Source organism: Canis lupus, chromosome 23 (genome assembly GCF_048164855.1).
Source record: "Canis lupus baileyi chromosome 23, mCanLup2.hap1, whole genome shotgun sequence".
Classification (NCBI taxonomy): Eukaryota; Metazoa; Chordata; class Mammalia; order Carnivora; family Canidae; genus Canis; species Canis lupus.
This window is the reverse complement of record NC_132860.1, coordinates 17,987,323-18,004,886: the sequence shown is the minus strand read 5'-3', so window position 1 is coordinate 18,004,886 and position 17,564 is coordinate 17,987,323. Positions and strand designations below refer to the sequence as shown.

Genomic DNA, 17,564 nt, shown 5'->3' with positions numbered 1-17,564 from the left:
ACTGCCTCTTTCTTTTCTGTATAATCAACACAATGGTATCAAACTTTTTAATTTTTGCCAATCTAATATATTTCTTTGTAGTTTTAATTTTTCAGTTCCCATAAAGACATGATATTAATACATTTTACAATGGTTCTTGTACTATGCTGAAAGCAATGTTGAGATTCACTGCAGCTGCCTTTACCATGTTCAATGAAAAAGTGTCAAAATTAGTAACTCTCATTCTTCATAAATTAATTTATAAGTTCAATACCATCACAATCAAAATTCCAGCAGACTTTTTTGAAGATATTAAATAATTTCATTTTAAAATTTACATGAAATGGAAATGATCTATGATAAAACACTCTTGAAAAAACGAACAAAGTTGAAAGTCTTCTATACCTTGAAATACAAAACTCAGAATTTTAAAGCTTCTGGAAGAAAAGTGAATATTTTTGTAACCTTAGGGTAAAGATTTCATAGGATGAAAAAATGCATATCAATTTTAAAAAGCCAATATATTGGACTTCATCAAAATTAATTCTGCTCACCAAAAGACAACATTAAGAAAAAGATTAGATGAGCCTCAGACTGGGAAAAATATCTTCACACTATATATATATATATATCTGACACTGGATTTGTATGGAAAATATATAACAAATTTCTACAACTCAATAAAAATGAGCAAAATAGATAAAAATTTTTTAAAAGATTTTATTTATTTATTCATGAGAGACACACAGAGAGAGAAGTGGAGCGAGAAGCAGGCTCCTCGGTCCCAGATTCTGGGATCACGCCAGGAGCTGAAGGCAGACGCTCAACTGCTGAGCCACCTAGGCATCCCAATAAAATTTTTTTTTAAATGAGCAAATCATTTGCTCATTTGAACAGACCTCTTACAAAAGAAGGTACAAGAATGGCCAATAACATAAAAAAAATGCTCAAGTCTTTAGTTATCAAAGAAATGCAAATTAAAATCACAATAAGAGGGGCAGGGCCCCCGTGGCTCAGCGGTTTAACGCCGCCTTCAGCCCAGGGCCTGATCCTGGAGACCCGGGATCCAGTCCCATGTTGGGCTCCCTGCATGGGGCCTGCTTCTCCCTCTGCCTGTGTCTCTGCACCTCTCTCTCTGTCTCTCATGAATAAATAAATAAAACCTTTAAAAAATAAATAAATAAAAATAAAATCACAATAATATATCACCATTTCAGACACAGGAAAATGACTAAACAGAAAAGACTAACATTTGGTAAAGATGTGAAGCAACTAGGACATTCGTACATGCTCGGGGGAGTGTAAAATACAACTGGTTTGAAGAACTGTTTGGTGGTTTCTTAGACCCATGACCCAGCAATTCCACTAGAATACATATTGTATGATGTCACTTATATGGAATCCAAGAACAGACAAAACAAATCTATGGTGATAGAAATCAGAAAATGCTGCTTGACTGGGGGAAAGAAATTGATGGGATAGAATATGAAAGGAACTCTTCTCTATTTTGTTTTAGGTGGTGGTTCCACAGATGTATCTAACTGTCAAAACTCAACAGAACACCTAACGATTTATGCATTTTTATTGTTTGCTAATTATGCCCTATGCAAAAACAGAAACAAAAGTGAAATCCAGGGCAGCCTGGGTGGCTCAGCGGTTTAGTGCCGCCTTCAGCCCAGGGTGTGATCCTGGAGACCCGGGATCGAGTCCCACATCAGGCTCCCTGCAGGATCCTGCTTCTCCCTCTGCCTGTGTCTCTGCATCTCTCTCTCTCTGTGTCTCTCATGAATAAATGGATAAAATCTTTTAAAAAAGTGAAACCCAACCACTAGCTTTCAGGCTGTCTTTCGGAATGGTCCCAGTCCTTTCCATGGATGTAGGATTCCTATTTAGATGTATAGCACAGCTTGGGTAAATACAGTTGTACCAGTTACAGTTGCAGGTCTAGAAGGATAGTAACCCTAAAGCAAACATTCTTTTGTAGTTTATCTGTGGCCTGGAGACTAAGAAGATTTTCAGGAGAGGCAGCTTTGAGGGCTGGAATGAAGCCAGGCAGCTTCCAGCAACCAGGGATATCACAATAAGAGTGGGGGTTTTATTTGAGGACCAGATGCTGCCACTGCTCCTTCTGTTGCAACTATAGGCCATTGGGCAAATGTTGATTATCCACTTGGTGTGTTCCAGACACCACCTGTGAATTATCTGTAATGCTTAAATTGCCTAACTTCTGTACATGCATGAGAAGAAAGCAATTGGTCCTTCACTGGCCTTTTTTTTTTTTTTTAATTAAGGTAATTGCATTTCTTAGACTCAGTTTTCCAGTGCCTCTAGAAGCCTACCTAGCAAATATAGACAGAAGAGTCTATGCTCTCCATCTATTTTAATTTGAGATGATAAAAGTAATACATATTCCCAATGTATTAGAATAGAAAGCCTAGGGGATCCCTGGGTGGCTCAGTGGTTTGGCGCCTGCCTTCGGACCAGGGCGCGATCCTGGAGTCCCGGGATCGGGTCCCACACCAGGCTCCCTGCATGGAGCCTGTTTCTCCCTCTGCCTGTGTCTCCGCCTCTCTCTCTCTCTCTCTCTGTACTCTCATGAATAAATAAAAATAAAATCTTAAAAAAAAAAAAAAAAAGTAAAACGCTGGTTTAAAAAAAAAAAAAAAGAATAGAAAGCCTAGAAATAAACCCTCACATATATAGTCAATTAAATTTCAACAATTAAAATTTGACCATTCAATGGAAAAGATAGTCTTTTAAACAAATGGTGATAGATGGGGCTCCTGGGTGGCTCAGTGATTGAGCGTCTATGCCTTTGGCTCAGGGCGTGATCCCGGAGTCCCAGGATCGAGTCCCACATCGGGCTTCTTGCATGGAGCCTGCTTCTCCTTCCTCTACCTATGTCTCTGCCTTTCTTTGTCTATGTCTCCATGAATAAATAAATAAATTAATTAATTAATTAAAACAAATGGTGATAGAAAAACTATATCCACATGAGAATGAAGTTGGACCATTACCTTATACCACATGTAAAAATTAACTCAAAATGTATTAAAGACCTAATTTAAGAGCTAAAACTGTATAATGCTTAGAAGAAAACATAGATGAAAATCTTCATGACGTCAGATTAGGGAATCATTTCTTACGTATGATACCAAAAGCAGAGGCAATGAAAGAAATAGATAAATTTACCACGTTCAAAATTTAAAACTTTAACTAGGGATCCCTGGGTGGCGCAGCGGTTTAGCGCCTGCCTTTGGCCCAGGGCGCGATCCTGGAGACCCAGGATCGAATCCCACGTCAGGCTCCCGGTGCATGGAGCCTGCTTCTCCCTCTGCCTATGTCTCTGCCTCTCTCTCTCTCTCTCTCTCTCTGTGTGTGACTATCATAAATAAATGAAAAAAATAAAAATAAAAAAAAATAAAACTTTAACTAACTAGAATTTAAATAAAAATTTGAAAACGGAAAAAAAAATTAAAAACATCATGCATGAGAGGCCAGGAACAGGAGAGTGAAAAGACAACCTATACAATGAGAGGACATATTTGCAAATTATATATCTGATAGGGATGAATATTTGGAATAGATAAAGACTTCCTATAACTCAACAATAACAAAACCTGCAAGCAAACCCAATTTAAACAAGAGCAAACTCAAAATCTGCTATCATTGGGGAATAGACATTTCTCTAAGAAGATTTAGAAATGGCCAATTACCACATGAAAAGATGCTCAACATCATTAGTTATCAGGGAAATAAAAATCAAAACCACACTGATATACCACTCCCCCCCATTAGGTTAGGCTATCATCCAAAAGACAGTAACAAGTGTTGCCGAGGATACAGAAAAATTGGAACTCCGGTGCATTGGTCATAGGAATATTAAATGGTGCAAGTACTGTGGAAAAGTTGAACATAGGGGCATCTAAGTGGCTCAGTTGGTAAAGTGTCTGACTCTTGGTTTTAGGTCAGGTCATAATCTCAGGGTTGTGAGATTGAGCTCTATGTGGGGCTCTGCACTGAGCGTGGAACCTGCTTCGGATTCTGTCTCTCTCTTCCTCTCCCTCTGCCCCTCCCCTCTGCTCGCACTTTCTATCTTCTCTCTAAAATAAATAAGTAAAATATTTTACAAAAATACTGAACATAAAAAAAAAATACTGAACATAGTTGGGCACCTGGCTGGCTCAGTTCATAGAATGTGCGACTCTTGATCTTGGGGTCATGAGTTCAAGACCCACATTGGGCAGAGCTTACTTTAAAAACGTTAAACATAGAATTACATATGATCTTATAATTCCACTTATAGATATATATCCAAAAGAATTAAAAATAGAGACAAACTCAAAATCTGCTATCAATGGGGCACTTGTGGCAGGTTCAGTCAATGGAGCATGTGACTCTTGATCTCAGGGTTGTGAGTTCAAGCCCCACATTGGGTGTAGAGATTACTTAAAAATAACATCTAAAAAAAAAAAACCTATACCGGGATCCCTGGGTGGCGCAGCGGTTTGGCGCCTGCCTTTGGCCCAGGGCAGATCCTGGAGACCCGGGATCGAGTCCCACGTCGGGCTCCTGGTGCATGGAGCCTGCTTCTCCCTCTGCCTGTGTCTCTGCCTCTCTCTCTGTGTGACTATCATAAATAATAAATAAATAAATAAATAAATAAATAAATAAATAAATAAATAAATAAAACCTATACCCTTTTGATGTTAAAATAACTAGTCTCAGCATTTAGGACTACTTAGCTTTGTGTGTATACAGAGTTAGGATTATAATTTTGTGCTTGTCATCCACCTAACACTGCATTCTGAGTACTTTCTCATACCAATTAAATGTTTTGTTTTGTTTTTTTAAAGATTTTATTTATTTATTCATGAGAGAGTCAGAGAGAGAGAGAGAGAGAGAGAGAGGCAGAGACACAGGCAGAGGGAGAAGCAGGGAGCCAGATGTGAGACTCGATCCCAGGTCTCCAGGATCATGCCCTGGGCTGAAGGCAGCTAAACCACTGAGCCACCCGGGCTGCCCTTAAACGTTTTTATAAAAGGATTTTTATCATTTGTAAGATAATCTCATCAAATGGGATTTATTCATTCCACATACAGAAATTGCTTATATTCATAGGAACAGATTCTAGACATGGAATTATTGAATTAATGGTATATTTTAAGCTGTTTGCTACATACTGCGAAATTGTTTTCCAAAAAGTTTAACAATTATGCCATGGGCCTAAAAGCTTCCTTGTTTCCCTGTACTCTTTCTGCTAGTATGGAGGATTTTTTTTTATACTTGCATAATTCACAAGCAAAAGTTGAATTCTGTTTTTATTGTCATTTGAGCACTAATGAGGTTTTTCATATCAGCCCACAATCTGTTTTTTCTTAATTGAGGTAAAATTTACACATCATAAAACTTACAGATCTTAAACTTACATTTCAATGAGTTGTTAAACATGTGCTCTCATATAACCACCATCCCAAACAAGATAGAGAACATTTCCATCACCCCAGAAAGTTCCCTTGTGACCCCTTCCTTTCAATCTCCACCCCTTTCAGTTTTCCTTCTTAAATGGAAATCTAATTTTAAATGAAACAAGTAAACAGGAGAAAATAGTATATTACCTACCACTTACCCCAACTCAAGAATAAATAGACCTTTGAGATCTGAATTCGTCCACATGTATAACTTCCCAAGCAGCCACTTAAGATAGTAGAGCCTAGGCATAGTCTCATCTGCCCTGGTTAATGAGCCTGGTGTAGCAGATCCACTGTCCAGTGTCCTCTACCCCGTTGTGTCACTGGTTCACTAAGCTTAGATAAGGTCTTTCTGAGCCTCAACTTCTTTTTTTTTTTTTTTTTTTAATTTTTATTTATTTGTGATAGTCACAGAGAGAGAGAGAGAATGAGGCAGAGACACAGGCAGAGGGAGAAGCAGGCTCCATGCACCGGGAGCCCGACGTGGGATTCAATCCCGGGTCTCCAGGATCGCGCCCTGGGCCAAAGGCAGGCGCCAAACCGCTGTGCCACCCAGGGATCCCTGAGCCTCAACTTCAAGTAACAAAGAGTCCAGGAGCACGGGGGTGGCTCAGTCGGCTCAAGTGTCTGACTCTTGATTTCAGCTCAGGTCACAATCCTTGGGGTCATGGGATTGAGCCCTGTGTGGGGCTCCCCGCTCAGCAGGTAATCTGCTGGAGATTCTTTCCCTCTGCCCCTCCCCCTACTCTCTATAAAATAAATAAATCTTTATTTTTTTTAATAAATAAATATTTAAAAAAAAAGAAGAAGCACTGTCGAGAATAGACAATATATAAATTCTCTTCCAGCTCTAGGCTTCTACAAGCCAGTGGTCAGAAGGGAATTTTTCCTTTCAAATCCAAAGACAGTCCCACGCATTAAATGAAGTTTAATTAGGGCAGCCTGGGTGGCTCAGCGGTTTAGCACCGCCTTCGGCCCAAGACCTGATCCTGGAGTCCCAGGATCGAGTCCCACGTCGGGCTCCCTGCATGGAGCCTGCTTCTCCCTCTACCTGTGTCTCTGCCTCTCTCTCTCTCTCTCTGTGTGTGTGTGTGTTTGTGTGTGTGTGTGTGTGTGTGTCTCATGAATAAATAAATAAAATCTTTAAAAAAAAACAAATAAATGAAGTTTAATTAATCATAGCTTTACTTCCATGTACTTTTTGTTTAAGGTTGCGATTGTGGCTCAGGACTTGGCAGCATTCCACACTGCCTCATCGGAAATGGGGCACCAACAGCACAGCCATCACCTAGTAACCACGGAAACCAGACCCCTGACCTTAGTGGCAACATCCAACGGCACCCAGATTGCAGTTCAGGTGAGTGCAGTGACCGCCATCCTCGGCGACAGCAGGACTACTTCATATCTCTCAGCCTTGTGCGCTGTGCTTTATTCATAACCTTTTCAGGAAGCAGGCACAGAATAATCTATGGCACTGAGCTACTTGAAGAAAACTGCTGTGTTTGAGGAGGACTCAAAGATACCAGCACTTTGTTCTCTATTATCTTTGTATATTTTAGAGTAATTTACAGGAGGAAAAATAAAGCTTCTGGTATTCCGGCGTGCCCCTGGCCAGCCATCTTTACTTTCAAAATAAGTCTAATTAGGCAGGCTTCTATAAAGCACTTGAAGAGCTACTTCTTGGAGACAAACTGAGTGTAAACACAGACCCTAAGTTAGTCCCCTGGTGAGAATCAGTCACTGCTCAGCTGTAGTTTATGTTGGGGGGACATCAGAAGGCAGAAAAAACTATTGTCAGGTCCCTGGACTGAAGCAGAGTCTAGAATGCTAGGTGCAGATTATCGTTCCTTGGAAAGAGTTGTTTTTCATTTATTTAGTTGGAGAAGAGTTAGCACATGCTCAGGAAAATGCCAACCATTGGTTTTAAGTTAGTTTATGGGCATAGAAGCTAAAGGCTCCGGAAGCTCTCTAAATGCCTCCATTGGAAGAGATGAGCATCTTTTGTCTGTTGCAGGAGTGAAGGTTTATCAAAATCCTAAGAAATCTACTACATTATTCTCCTGCAAGAATTCTGTGTGTGTGTGCTCTTTTTTTGTTTTGTTTTGTTTCGGGTTTTTTGTTTGTTTGTTTCTTTGTGTGTGTGTGTGTGTGTGTGTGCGCGTGCGCGTGCTCTTAATGATGGGATCAGCCATAGTATCTTAAATAGGTCCAGGTGTCAGAACTACAGAGAGAACTCTTCCTTCATATACTGTTTCTTTGGTATTATCTTGACTATGGCTTTGTGGTTGTTCCTGTTTCAGCTTGGAGAACAGCCATCTCTGGAAGAAGCCATTAGAATAGCATCTAGGATCCAACAAGGAGAAACGCCAGGGTTGGATGATTAATCCTCAGAACAGTGGAACATTACTACAGCAGGAGGAGCCTTTCATCTTCAGGCAGCAGACATCCATGAACCCGGGTCCAGGAAAATTAGAACTTTTCCATTCCTGAAATACTGTACACAATTTTATGCAAGAGTGAGAACATTTTATTCTTGACACTTTTGTGTATATAATTCTTGGAATAGATTCCCAAACTGATTCATTGTGTACAAGGATGTATGAAATTAGGGCAATACAGTAAATTTTCATATTACTCTTTTATCAGTTGGCAAACTCCTAGAGTCTACATGCAAGATTGGTGGAGTCTAATGGAGCCTTACAATGTATTTTTAACTTACTGTGAAAAAAATAAAGGCTGTATCTAAAACGTTAAAGGTTCTATACTTTAAACAATCAATTCCAAAAGCCATCATAGATAATAACGGATATAAAGCCTTTGAATATTTCCCCAAGTTAAGAGGGTGTCTGCAGTTTTTGTTCTACTGTATTCTTGTATGTTTTTATTTGTACCTCACGGTTTGAAGACCATTCATTACAGTTTTCCATCCCTGTTAAAATATCAACTCTTCAAGTGGAAATGCTAATTAAATTGAATTGGATCCATCACATTGGATTATGTATAAAATGACAAAGTTTGGTTATTTAAAATTAAAAAGTTAAATCCAGTGCTTTGGTTTTGTTAAAGATTTTACTTAGCGTTCAGTTTTTTGTTAATGTTTTTAAAAAATAATGAACTATCAAAGTTTGACCACAGGCTGGAGCCCGGGATAACAGTGCTGTAATTGAAAATGGCTTTACTCTGAAAATTAGGTTAGTGGGTTGGTGTAAATTATTTATTTTTGCTTATGTACTTTTGTTTTAAAGCTTATTTACCCTAAAGTTTATTATTAATTTTGAATACAGCAATTTTTTAAATGTTACCTTTACCTTTGTTTTATTAAATTGGGGTGGGGTGGGGGAGATTGTGGCAGAAAATACCCCAAATGGCATCGATTATAACCCTGCACACACAGATTGAGAGTACATCGCATTTATCAAGCACAGAATAAGTTATCTTTTCATACATTTTTACGTACTTAAAACAATTTTGTGAGATATATGGGATTTATTATCCCCATTTGTACAAGGGGAAACAGTTTCCAGAGAAGTTAAAAGTCTCACCCAGGGCCTCCGGCTGTGAAGAGGCAGGACAAAGAGGCAGGACAAAGAGGCAAGACCCAGACTTTCCAACTGCATGCCCGTGTGCCTTCCCCACACCTCCCCACACCGCAGAGATTATCAGGAGGCACTCTGGGGTTTTCCGATTGCCTCATGACCTGAGCACTTGAAAAACCATGTCTAATGTCAGAAATTCAGCTTAGTCCACCAAGGTCCCAAAAAAGGGGGGCGGGGGAGGGAAGGTTCGTCCTGCAGTAATCACTCCTTTCCGTGGTTCACTGTGCTTTGTTTGCCAGAGAGCTGAAATTGAAATGCGCCTTGTGTTTCATTTCAAGCTTTACAGTAAAAAGGGGGGAAATGTTGCACTGTTTTATTTAATATAGATGTTATCTTTGATGAGGTTCTTTGAAGTCTTGGCTAAAAAGGGTCATGACTTAGTCATCTGAAATGGGAAACCCTTCAGGGTTGGGCAGGGGACGAGTTGCTTTCCCTTCAAAGCCTCTCATAGATATTCAACATTAGAAAAGGCCTTAGTCATACACACAGGTCCAGTCTTCACTCTTGATGGAGACGTTTCAGCACACACAGAACTCCCAGCTGAGGCCTGCTAAGGCTCACAAAGGGGCTGGGAGATAAAGATGAGGACCTGCAAAATCACAGGGTGGTGCTCTGGCCTTCCAGTCCTGGTCCGGCCACTGACAAGGAGCTCCTCTGCTGGGCTCACCCAGGCCTGCTGTGCTTCCCAGAACCAAACCCAAGCTATCAGGCTCCCTGCACCCCTTACAGCTGCCTTTGCTCAGCTTCCAGGCTTTCTCCCTCTCTCCAGGTCCTTTGCCAGCTAGACTGGACAGGGCTGAGCTGGACTCTGCTCGCCTGATTCTCTTTCAGCTCAAAAGAAAATGCTTTCCTACTGGCACCAGGGAAAAGGGCAGAGGAATGCTCTGGTTTGTCCCCTGCCTGCCTTCCTGGGAATGGACCTCGGAGGCCTAAGGAGGTGGCACATTCCCCCAAGGGAAGACTCCAGCTGATGAGCAAAGGGTTGATAGTAAAGCTGGTGCAGTTTTTCCTCAGTGTAAGATGCAGAAAGGAACCCTCCAAAGTTGAAGATTCCCCAAAGACATTTGCTGTAACAAGAGTACGCCTGACAAATAGAGCCGGTTGGAGCACAACTCTGCAATGTGATCCAGACTGTGCTCAAGGCAAAACCTAGTCCAAGAAAAACCCCCACTCTCCCAGACACAGCTTGAGGCCACTACAAAGAAAAAGGATATTGCCTACAGTCTGTAGTCATAAGAATTTAGGAAATAGAGTAAGAGAAGGACTTGGCTTCCTCAATCCTCCAAAGGTGGCAGCTGCCCCGAGGGCCAGATGGCTCCGTCTCCTCCCTCCCGACACCCCCAAGCCTGCAGGGGCAAAGCAGCTTTGGAGGGGCTCGTGCTGCCTTTTCACGCACAGCAACCCTGGGACTTCATAAGTAACGGGAAACCATGCACTCAGCCATGAAATGGACTGGATTCCAGGACTTCACAGTCCAGTATTTCCTAGCTTGGATGAGACTGTAAACCAGTCAACAGTTGGCAGATCCCAATAGTGAGCAGAGAGTGAGGGGACAGAAAGGACAGGGACAGAGCTGAAGTCTGTTGCCAAGCTGGGGAAGGGAGCATAGGGAAGTGGAGAAAGGCTGGCTCAGCCCCCTCTGCTGGAAGTACTCTATGCTTAGGTTTCCTCAAGGATGAGATCTTCCAAAGAATACTCCAGCCAAATCCCTCTTCTTTTTCACCTGAGGAACACGGCTGAGTCACAGACGTGTGACCAGTGCAGTCGAACAAGACCCTGCACTTGGGATTTAATGCCTTGTGGTTACAGTCTTGGAATTCTTAATAGTTTTATCTTTGAGTTTGTGTTCTCTAAGTGAGGTCTCCTGGAGCAGTGGGACCCAGTGCCACCCCCCCACCCCATGCCAGCCTCCCTGGAGGGGATTCTCTGTCACCCCCCTACCTAACTTCCTGTTCTCTCCCTCACCCTGCTACTGCTGCCATGCCCTCTGCTTTTGGCAGGAGGGTGTGGGGCACAGGCACCCTGTGGAGTCTGCACAGAGGGGGCCAGCCTCCCCCCCCCCACATGGCGGCATTCCAGGGCTCCAGGTGAACAGCTAACATTAGCCAAGTCTTGAGAGGGGCGAGCCTCTTGCTCACCCCTGTACTGAGCGCTTCCCAGTTTTGAACTGTGAAGATACCTGGAAGTAGCCTGTTTGTTGTGGGCTGGAGGGCAGGCCCGTGGGAAGGGGGGCCTGGCAGCTGTGAGACCAAGACGTACCCGCCTCAGGAACCTGTGAAGTCCTGTGTCCGGGTGGACGCTGTCTACAGGCTCTGTGCCTGGGCGATCCTGGCTTTCTCCTTCCCCCTTTCCTGAGCCCGGCTTCTGTTTGTTCTTCTAGCCAGCTCCAAGGACCCTCTGGGATGAGTCATGGAATTCGAATTGCATGATTCCAGTGATTTCATTTTTTTAAAGATTTTATTTAGTTGAGAGAAAGAGAGCATGAGGGGGGTGAGGGACAGAGGAAGAAGCCAACTCTCCACTGAGCAGAGAGCCCCATATCGGGGCTCAATCCCAGGACCCTGAGATCATGACCTGAGCTGAAGGCAGATGCTTAACCCATTCAGCCACGCAGGGGCCCTCCAGTGATTTCAAACACGAGTTAAATACTATGATATTTAAAACTAGCATTGTTGGGGCACCTGGGTGGCTCAGTGGTTAAGCCTCTGCCTTTGGCTCAGGTCATGATCCTGGGATTCTGGGATCGAGTCCCACATCAGGCTCCTTGCAGGGAGCCTGCTTCTCCCTCTGCCTATGTCTCTGCCTCTCTGTGTCTCTAAGGAATAAATAAATAAAATATTTAAAATAAAATAAAACAAGCATTGAATAATATAAAAATGAAGGGTAAAATTCATGCTAAAAATTTGAGATTTTTCTTAGAATGATATTAGATAGCAAATAAAAAAACACCACGACAAGTCAAGAGAGAGGCTTCAAAAGAAGGAAAAACTCATGTATTCCTGTGTGTGTATGGGGGAGTGTAAAATATATATAACATAAAATTTACCACTTTAATAATTTTTTAGTGTATAGTTCAGTGTCATTAAGCACACTCACAGCAATGTGCAAACATTCCCAACCATCCACCTCCAGAACTTTCCAACTCCTCAAACTGAAACTCTATCCATGATATGCTGGTTCCCATCCCCCATCCTCCCAGCCCCTGGCAACCACTCTTCTACTTTCACTTTCTATAAATTTGACTCCTCTCAGGATGGACGTCATATAAGTGAAATCACTATTTGTCCTTTTGTGTCTGGCTTTATATGTACCGTTAACAAAACTTTTTCCTGCTTTTTGACCAAAAGGCTCACATTTTCTTTTTGCACTGAGTCCCAAATATCATGTAGCCTGCCCGGCTGAAGAAAGCTCTTCCGTCAGCCCTTCAGTGAAAAGATTCAGTGTCCTACAAGAGGTATCACTTGTGTCTTGGAAATATATCATCTGCCTCTCCCTGTAGAGTATGGGCTCCCTTAATATAATTGGTAACTTCAGCTTCCCCATAACTCCTGGAGGCCTTGCAGAGCAACGGGTCACCTCGAGCTGCTCTGTCCAGCTCTAAACTCACCTAACTTGAGAGGTACAGAGAATCCTCCAGTCCTGATGCAGGGGTTTCATTTTGCTTCCCAAGCACGTCTAAAACTGAAGGGCAGAAGGTCACACTGAGAGCAAAAATTACATAAACAGTTAAAATGAAAACTATCCAGCAAAAGCTTTTTCTTTTTACTTTTCTGCATTCAGGTGAAGGAAAATGGGATTCCTGCTCTAACGTCAATCCCAAACGTCTCCCTGGTTTGTCTCAACTCCACAGGGTTTCCTGGGCCCACTGGAGACATCCAAGAGCTCTCCACAAGGCTGGCCACCCTCACTAATCTGCCCCGCTCCCAAGAAAAGGTTGTGGAAAACAGTTCTAATCTGGGTTACAGACTCAGTCCCAGTGGCCTCCAGACAAATTCTGCAATTTCTATGGAAAAAGCAAAGAGGTAAAATCTGCCTCAAGGGGGTTGTCTTATCTTTTAAAATGGGAACGTTTTTCTCCAAGCCAATGACAGGGCTTTTGAGCCGAAGAGGACCCTGGGAGCAGCTCTTAACACTCACCAGATCTTTTACCCAGATAAAATCCATCAGGCAAGCAGCTTCTCCACAGTCTTGGGGAATTCCTAATATCCTGAAATTGCTTGATGTTCTTTTCAACAGAAAATTAGGAACAGTAGAAAACTGGACCATTTTTTCTGCAAAAGTGACCTTAACTATAGAGAAGTTTCTGAAACTTCAAAGTCAAAAAGAAAAGAACTAGTGGGTGGTTGGGGGAGGTAGACATTAAGGAGGGCATGTGATGTAATGAGCACTGGGTGTAATTTAAGACTGATGCATCACTGACCTCTGCCTCTGAAACCAATAATACGTTACATGTTAATTAATTGATTTAAATAAAATAAAAAATGAAAAAAAAAGGAACTAGTTAATGAATGGAAGGCACTACAGTAAGCCTTGGGATCAGTCACCAGCAGGAGGTGCTATGTAGGTTCAGGAATCAATCCACAACCATATGCATTTTGCTGCACCACCTCCTTCTAGAACAAATCAAACAGCCGTGCCTGGGCCAGAGGAGGGTGAGAGGAGGTAGTCTTTTCTCTACCTGAAAGGAAGTTACTTCATGCTGGTTGAGTGATGGGAAGAGAAGGACCTTGCCTTTTCTGGTTGCTGGGATGATACCAAGGAGGACATGCCCACATCAGACCTGGAAGACTAGTTTTGTCTCCCTGCCCAATCTGTCAGCCACTTTTGGCTTTATAATCATATTGACCAAAGAGATATTTCTTTTTTAAAATAATATTTTATTTATTTATTCATAGAGACAGAGAGGGAGAGAGGCAGAGACACAGGCAGAGGGAGAAGCAGGCATCATACAGAGAGCCTGACGTGGGACACGATCCAGGGTCTCCAGGATCACGCTCTGGGCTGCAGGCGGCGCTAAACCTCTGCGCCACCGGGCTGCCCCAAAGAGATATTTCTGAGGGCATCTCAGACTTAGTCCTGAGATGCCAGTGGCAATTTTTGTGATTTGGACGTGCCGAGGACTGAATATCTCACTCACACATGCACTGACAGGGCAAATATCTGCCAGGTCTGAGGAGTCCCAAGCCCTAGTCACTTATTCCTAGCAACATGCAGCAGTACTAAGCCCTGTCCTAATGGATGGGCAGGTTGCTGGCAGTATTTGGCATTTAGCATCACATTACAGTCTCAGGGGAAGGCCGATAGGGCTGTCCGCCCATCTCCACAGGGAGTCACTTGCTCACCAAAGACAGGCCGCAGCCCAACGCCCCAGAGTCTACCATGACTGGAGGCAACAGGATGCCGGTAGCTCCTAGTCCATGTTCTTAGGCAGCAACTATGAGGATAAATGTCCTTTGCTGCCCTGCACTTAGGTCTGAGTCTAGTAAGTGGGCTCTGACCTTGTTCCTGAGGATTGACTCTGCTTTAGTCACTTCTCCTGGTCCCCTGAATTGCTAAACTGTGGCTATGGTTATCCTAGCAGAACTCCAAGGGACCCTTCCTGCTATTGAATGAAACCCAATGTAAAACTATGCCCAAATTATTTCAAAAGTTAAAAAGAAAAAGCTAAACTGAGACCCCACTTTTCACCTATCAAATTGGTAAATATATATATTAAAAAGTTGATCTGTTGTCAGCCAGGATATAGGGAAATACATTTTAAGTGCCCATATCCTTGGGATGCCTGAGTGGCTCAGCGGTTGAACGTCTGCCTTCTGTTCAGGGCATGGTCCTGGAGTCCCAGGATTGAGTCCCACATCGAGCTCCCCTCAAGAAGCCTGCTTCTCCCTCTGCCTATGTCTCTGCCTCTCTCTGTGTGTCTCTCATGAATATATACATAAAATATTTAAAATAAAATAAAGTGCCCATATCCTTTGACCAACAACTCTACTCCTAATAATGTATCCTAAGGATACACTCACACTTGGAGAAGTGATGTCAAGAATACTCAAAGCAACATTGTTCATAATAGGAGAAGTTTGAAAACATCTTACTGGAGGACCACTTAAATAAGTCATGGGAGAGTCTTGCTCTATCAGGTCCTCCAAGCCTCAGCATTGAGTGGGATGCTTCTGAGCAAAAGGTTCTGGGGTGGACTGGTCACAGGTATCAGTAGGCTAAATAACAGCCCCCAAATATATCCATGTCTTTATTCTCAGAATCTGTGTTATTTTTTATGACTAAAGGGAATTTGCAGATGTGATTAAATTAAGAATATTTAGATGGAGGGTCCCTGGGTGGCGCAGCGGTTTGGCGCCTGCCTTTGGCCCAGGGCACGATCCTGGAGACCCGGGATCGAATCCCACGTCGGGCTCCCAGTGCATGGAGCCTGCTTCTCCCTCTGCCTGTGTCTCTGCCTCTCTCTCTCTCTCTCTCTCTCTCTCTGTGTGACTATCATGAATAAATAAAAAAATAAAAAAATTAAAAAAAAAGAATATTTAGATGGAGAGGCAATCCTGGATTATCTGGATGAACCTGATGTGGTCCTTATAAGAGGGACGTAGAAAGTGATAGTCAAAGGAGAAGGTCCTGCGGTGACAGAAGCAGAGACTGGAGTGACAAGCCTCAAAGATGGATAAAGGGGCCATAAGCCAAGGAATGCAGCTGGCTACTAGGAGCTCAGAAGGGAAAGGAAATGGATTTTTCTATCCTTCCAAAAGAAACCAGTATTAATGGACCTTGACTTTATTTATTTTATTTTTTTAAAGATTTATTTATTTATGAGAGGCAGAGACACAGGAGGAGGGAGAAACAGGCCCCATGCCAGGAGCCCGACGTGAGACTCGATCCCGGGACTCCAGGATTGCGCCCTGGGCCAAAGGCAGGCGCCAAACCGCTGAGCCACCCAGGGATTCCCCTGGACCTTGACTTTAACCCAGGAAACTAATTTTTTTACTTCTGACCTCCAGAAATGTAATAGAATTAATCTGTGTCTTTTTTTTTTATGTGTCATTTTAAATCAGAAGTTTGTGGTTATTTGTTACAACAGCAACAAAGCAACAAGATACTAATACATACGGTACTTTCGCTTTGATAGCTCAGAGCTGCTGGTCTAGCCCATCTACCCAAGGGATCAGGAAAGCTTCTAAGGGAAGTGCCCACTGAAGGTGAAACCCCATCCCTGGGCTGGTTCTCTGTGCCTCCATCCATTCATTGGCATTGGAGTTGGAGCTCCTTCAGGACCAAGGGAGTTAAGAGAGAAGTCAAACCACAGGTGTCCAGGCCGTGAGGAAACAGCAACAAGGACCTTCTACTCAGGGATTAGTTCATGAAAAAGCATGGAAAGGCCTCCACCCACACTGGCAGCTCTCACAAGAGCAACTGTATCAAGTGGCCCATTGGCATTTGCACCTTCTACAAAGATTTCCTAAGACTCCTATTCTTTCTGGCCCCTGAGTTTGGATTTCTGAAGCACACAGATGCTCTGGCTTGGTGGTCTTCCTCTACTTGCAAGTTGAGTCACAAGAGTCCTTTCTGGCAGGAGGGAGGGCACCCTCTCAGGGGGACTCTGAGGACGGCCAGCTGCTGACTTCCTCCTGCAGATGCACTTTTCCCCTTGACAGTCCAGAAGTGCTGATTCCCTGGTAGGAGCCAGCACAGTGGGAAAAGCACAAAGCCTTCCTCAGTCCTCCACTAGGGCTCTATTTTGATCATGTTGCATATCTGCTGTGCTCTCTTCCCCTGTTAGAGATTAAGAGAATGGGATCCACCTACTTAGTTTCTGACTGGAGAATTATTGATTTTGAAAATAAAAATATAAATGAGGCTGTATATTAATAGGAACAGAAAGGTACATAACTCTAATTTTAAAACCAAGGAGGAAAAAATGGACAGAGAAAAACAAAAATGCTCTAATTTTGGAAGAGCCGGATTAGAAAATAAAAGTTTTATTTGCACTGCATATTTCAGTGTGATAGTTCCCATTGTAGAGTGTGAGCCTTACAAATAGCCTTACATCCAAGGCAAGAGGGTACTGAGCAGAATGGAGGAAAGAGGCAAAACCACAGCCATGGACTGTCTGATATTTCCATACCCTGGACCACGTGATGACGGTGCTACCGTCTCTTCTCTTTTTTTTTTTTCACCGTCTCTTCTCTTACAGGGATGTATCCTCCTGCTGTCCATTACAGGTATGTATGCTCACCATGGCCTATGAGTAGAACAAGACACACACACTCTCTGATCAGCCCAGCTGGCAAGCAGCTAAATGAAGGGTACCTGTCCAAGATCGTGTGTTAGTAAATATGGGGAGGCCACCTCCCTTGTAACGTGCACTCCTCTCAGGGCGGTCTGCAGCACTAACTTAGCTACTGGTATTCATGACCAGCCACCTTCTGGAGGGAGTGCCTGTTGTCTCCGACTCATCTATTGTTCTTGTGACTAGTCATTTTGGGGCACCTGGCTGGCTCAGTTGGAAGAG

At 43.0% G+C, this 17,564-nt stretch overlaps 1 protein-coding gene and 1 long non-coding RNA gene across 12 annotated transcripts in view; one reads left to right on the top strand and one right to left on the bottom strand.

Annotated features, from left to right (window-relative positions):
- The window catches only part of ZNF143 (zinc finger protein 143), a 60,080-nt gene extending 51,329 nt beyond the window's left edge, over positions 1-8,751 (top strand). For all 5 annotated transcript variants that reach the window (XM_072794116.1, XM_072794115.1, XM_072794114.1 and 2 more), the window contains 2 exons: positions 6,661-6,807; positions 7,751-8,751. In XM_072794116.1, coding sequence (XP_072650217.1) covers positions 6,661-6,807; positions 7,751-7,834 — 231 coding nt within the window. In that variant the 3' untranslated portion in view covers positions 7,835-8,751. The remainder of the gene's footprint in view (positions 1-6,660; positions 6,808-7,750) is intronic.
- The window catches only part of LOC140614817 (uncharacterized), a 35,438-nt gene that overhangs the window by 1,332 nt on the left and 16,542 nt on the right, over positions 1-17,564 (bottom strand). For 6 of the 7 annotated variants that reach the window (XR_012015588.1, XR_012015589.1, XR_012015586.1 and 3 more), the window contains 2 exons: positions 13,184-17,294; positions 12,654-12,727 (listed from right to left, as the gene is read on the bottom strand). This is a non-coding gene — a long non-coding RNA (uncharacterized lncRNA). Of the gene's footprint in view, positions 1-12,653; positions 12,748-13,183; positions 17,295-17,564 lie in introns of all 7 variants that reach the window. The other variant, XR_012015587.1, reaches the window with a different exon arrangement.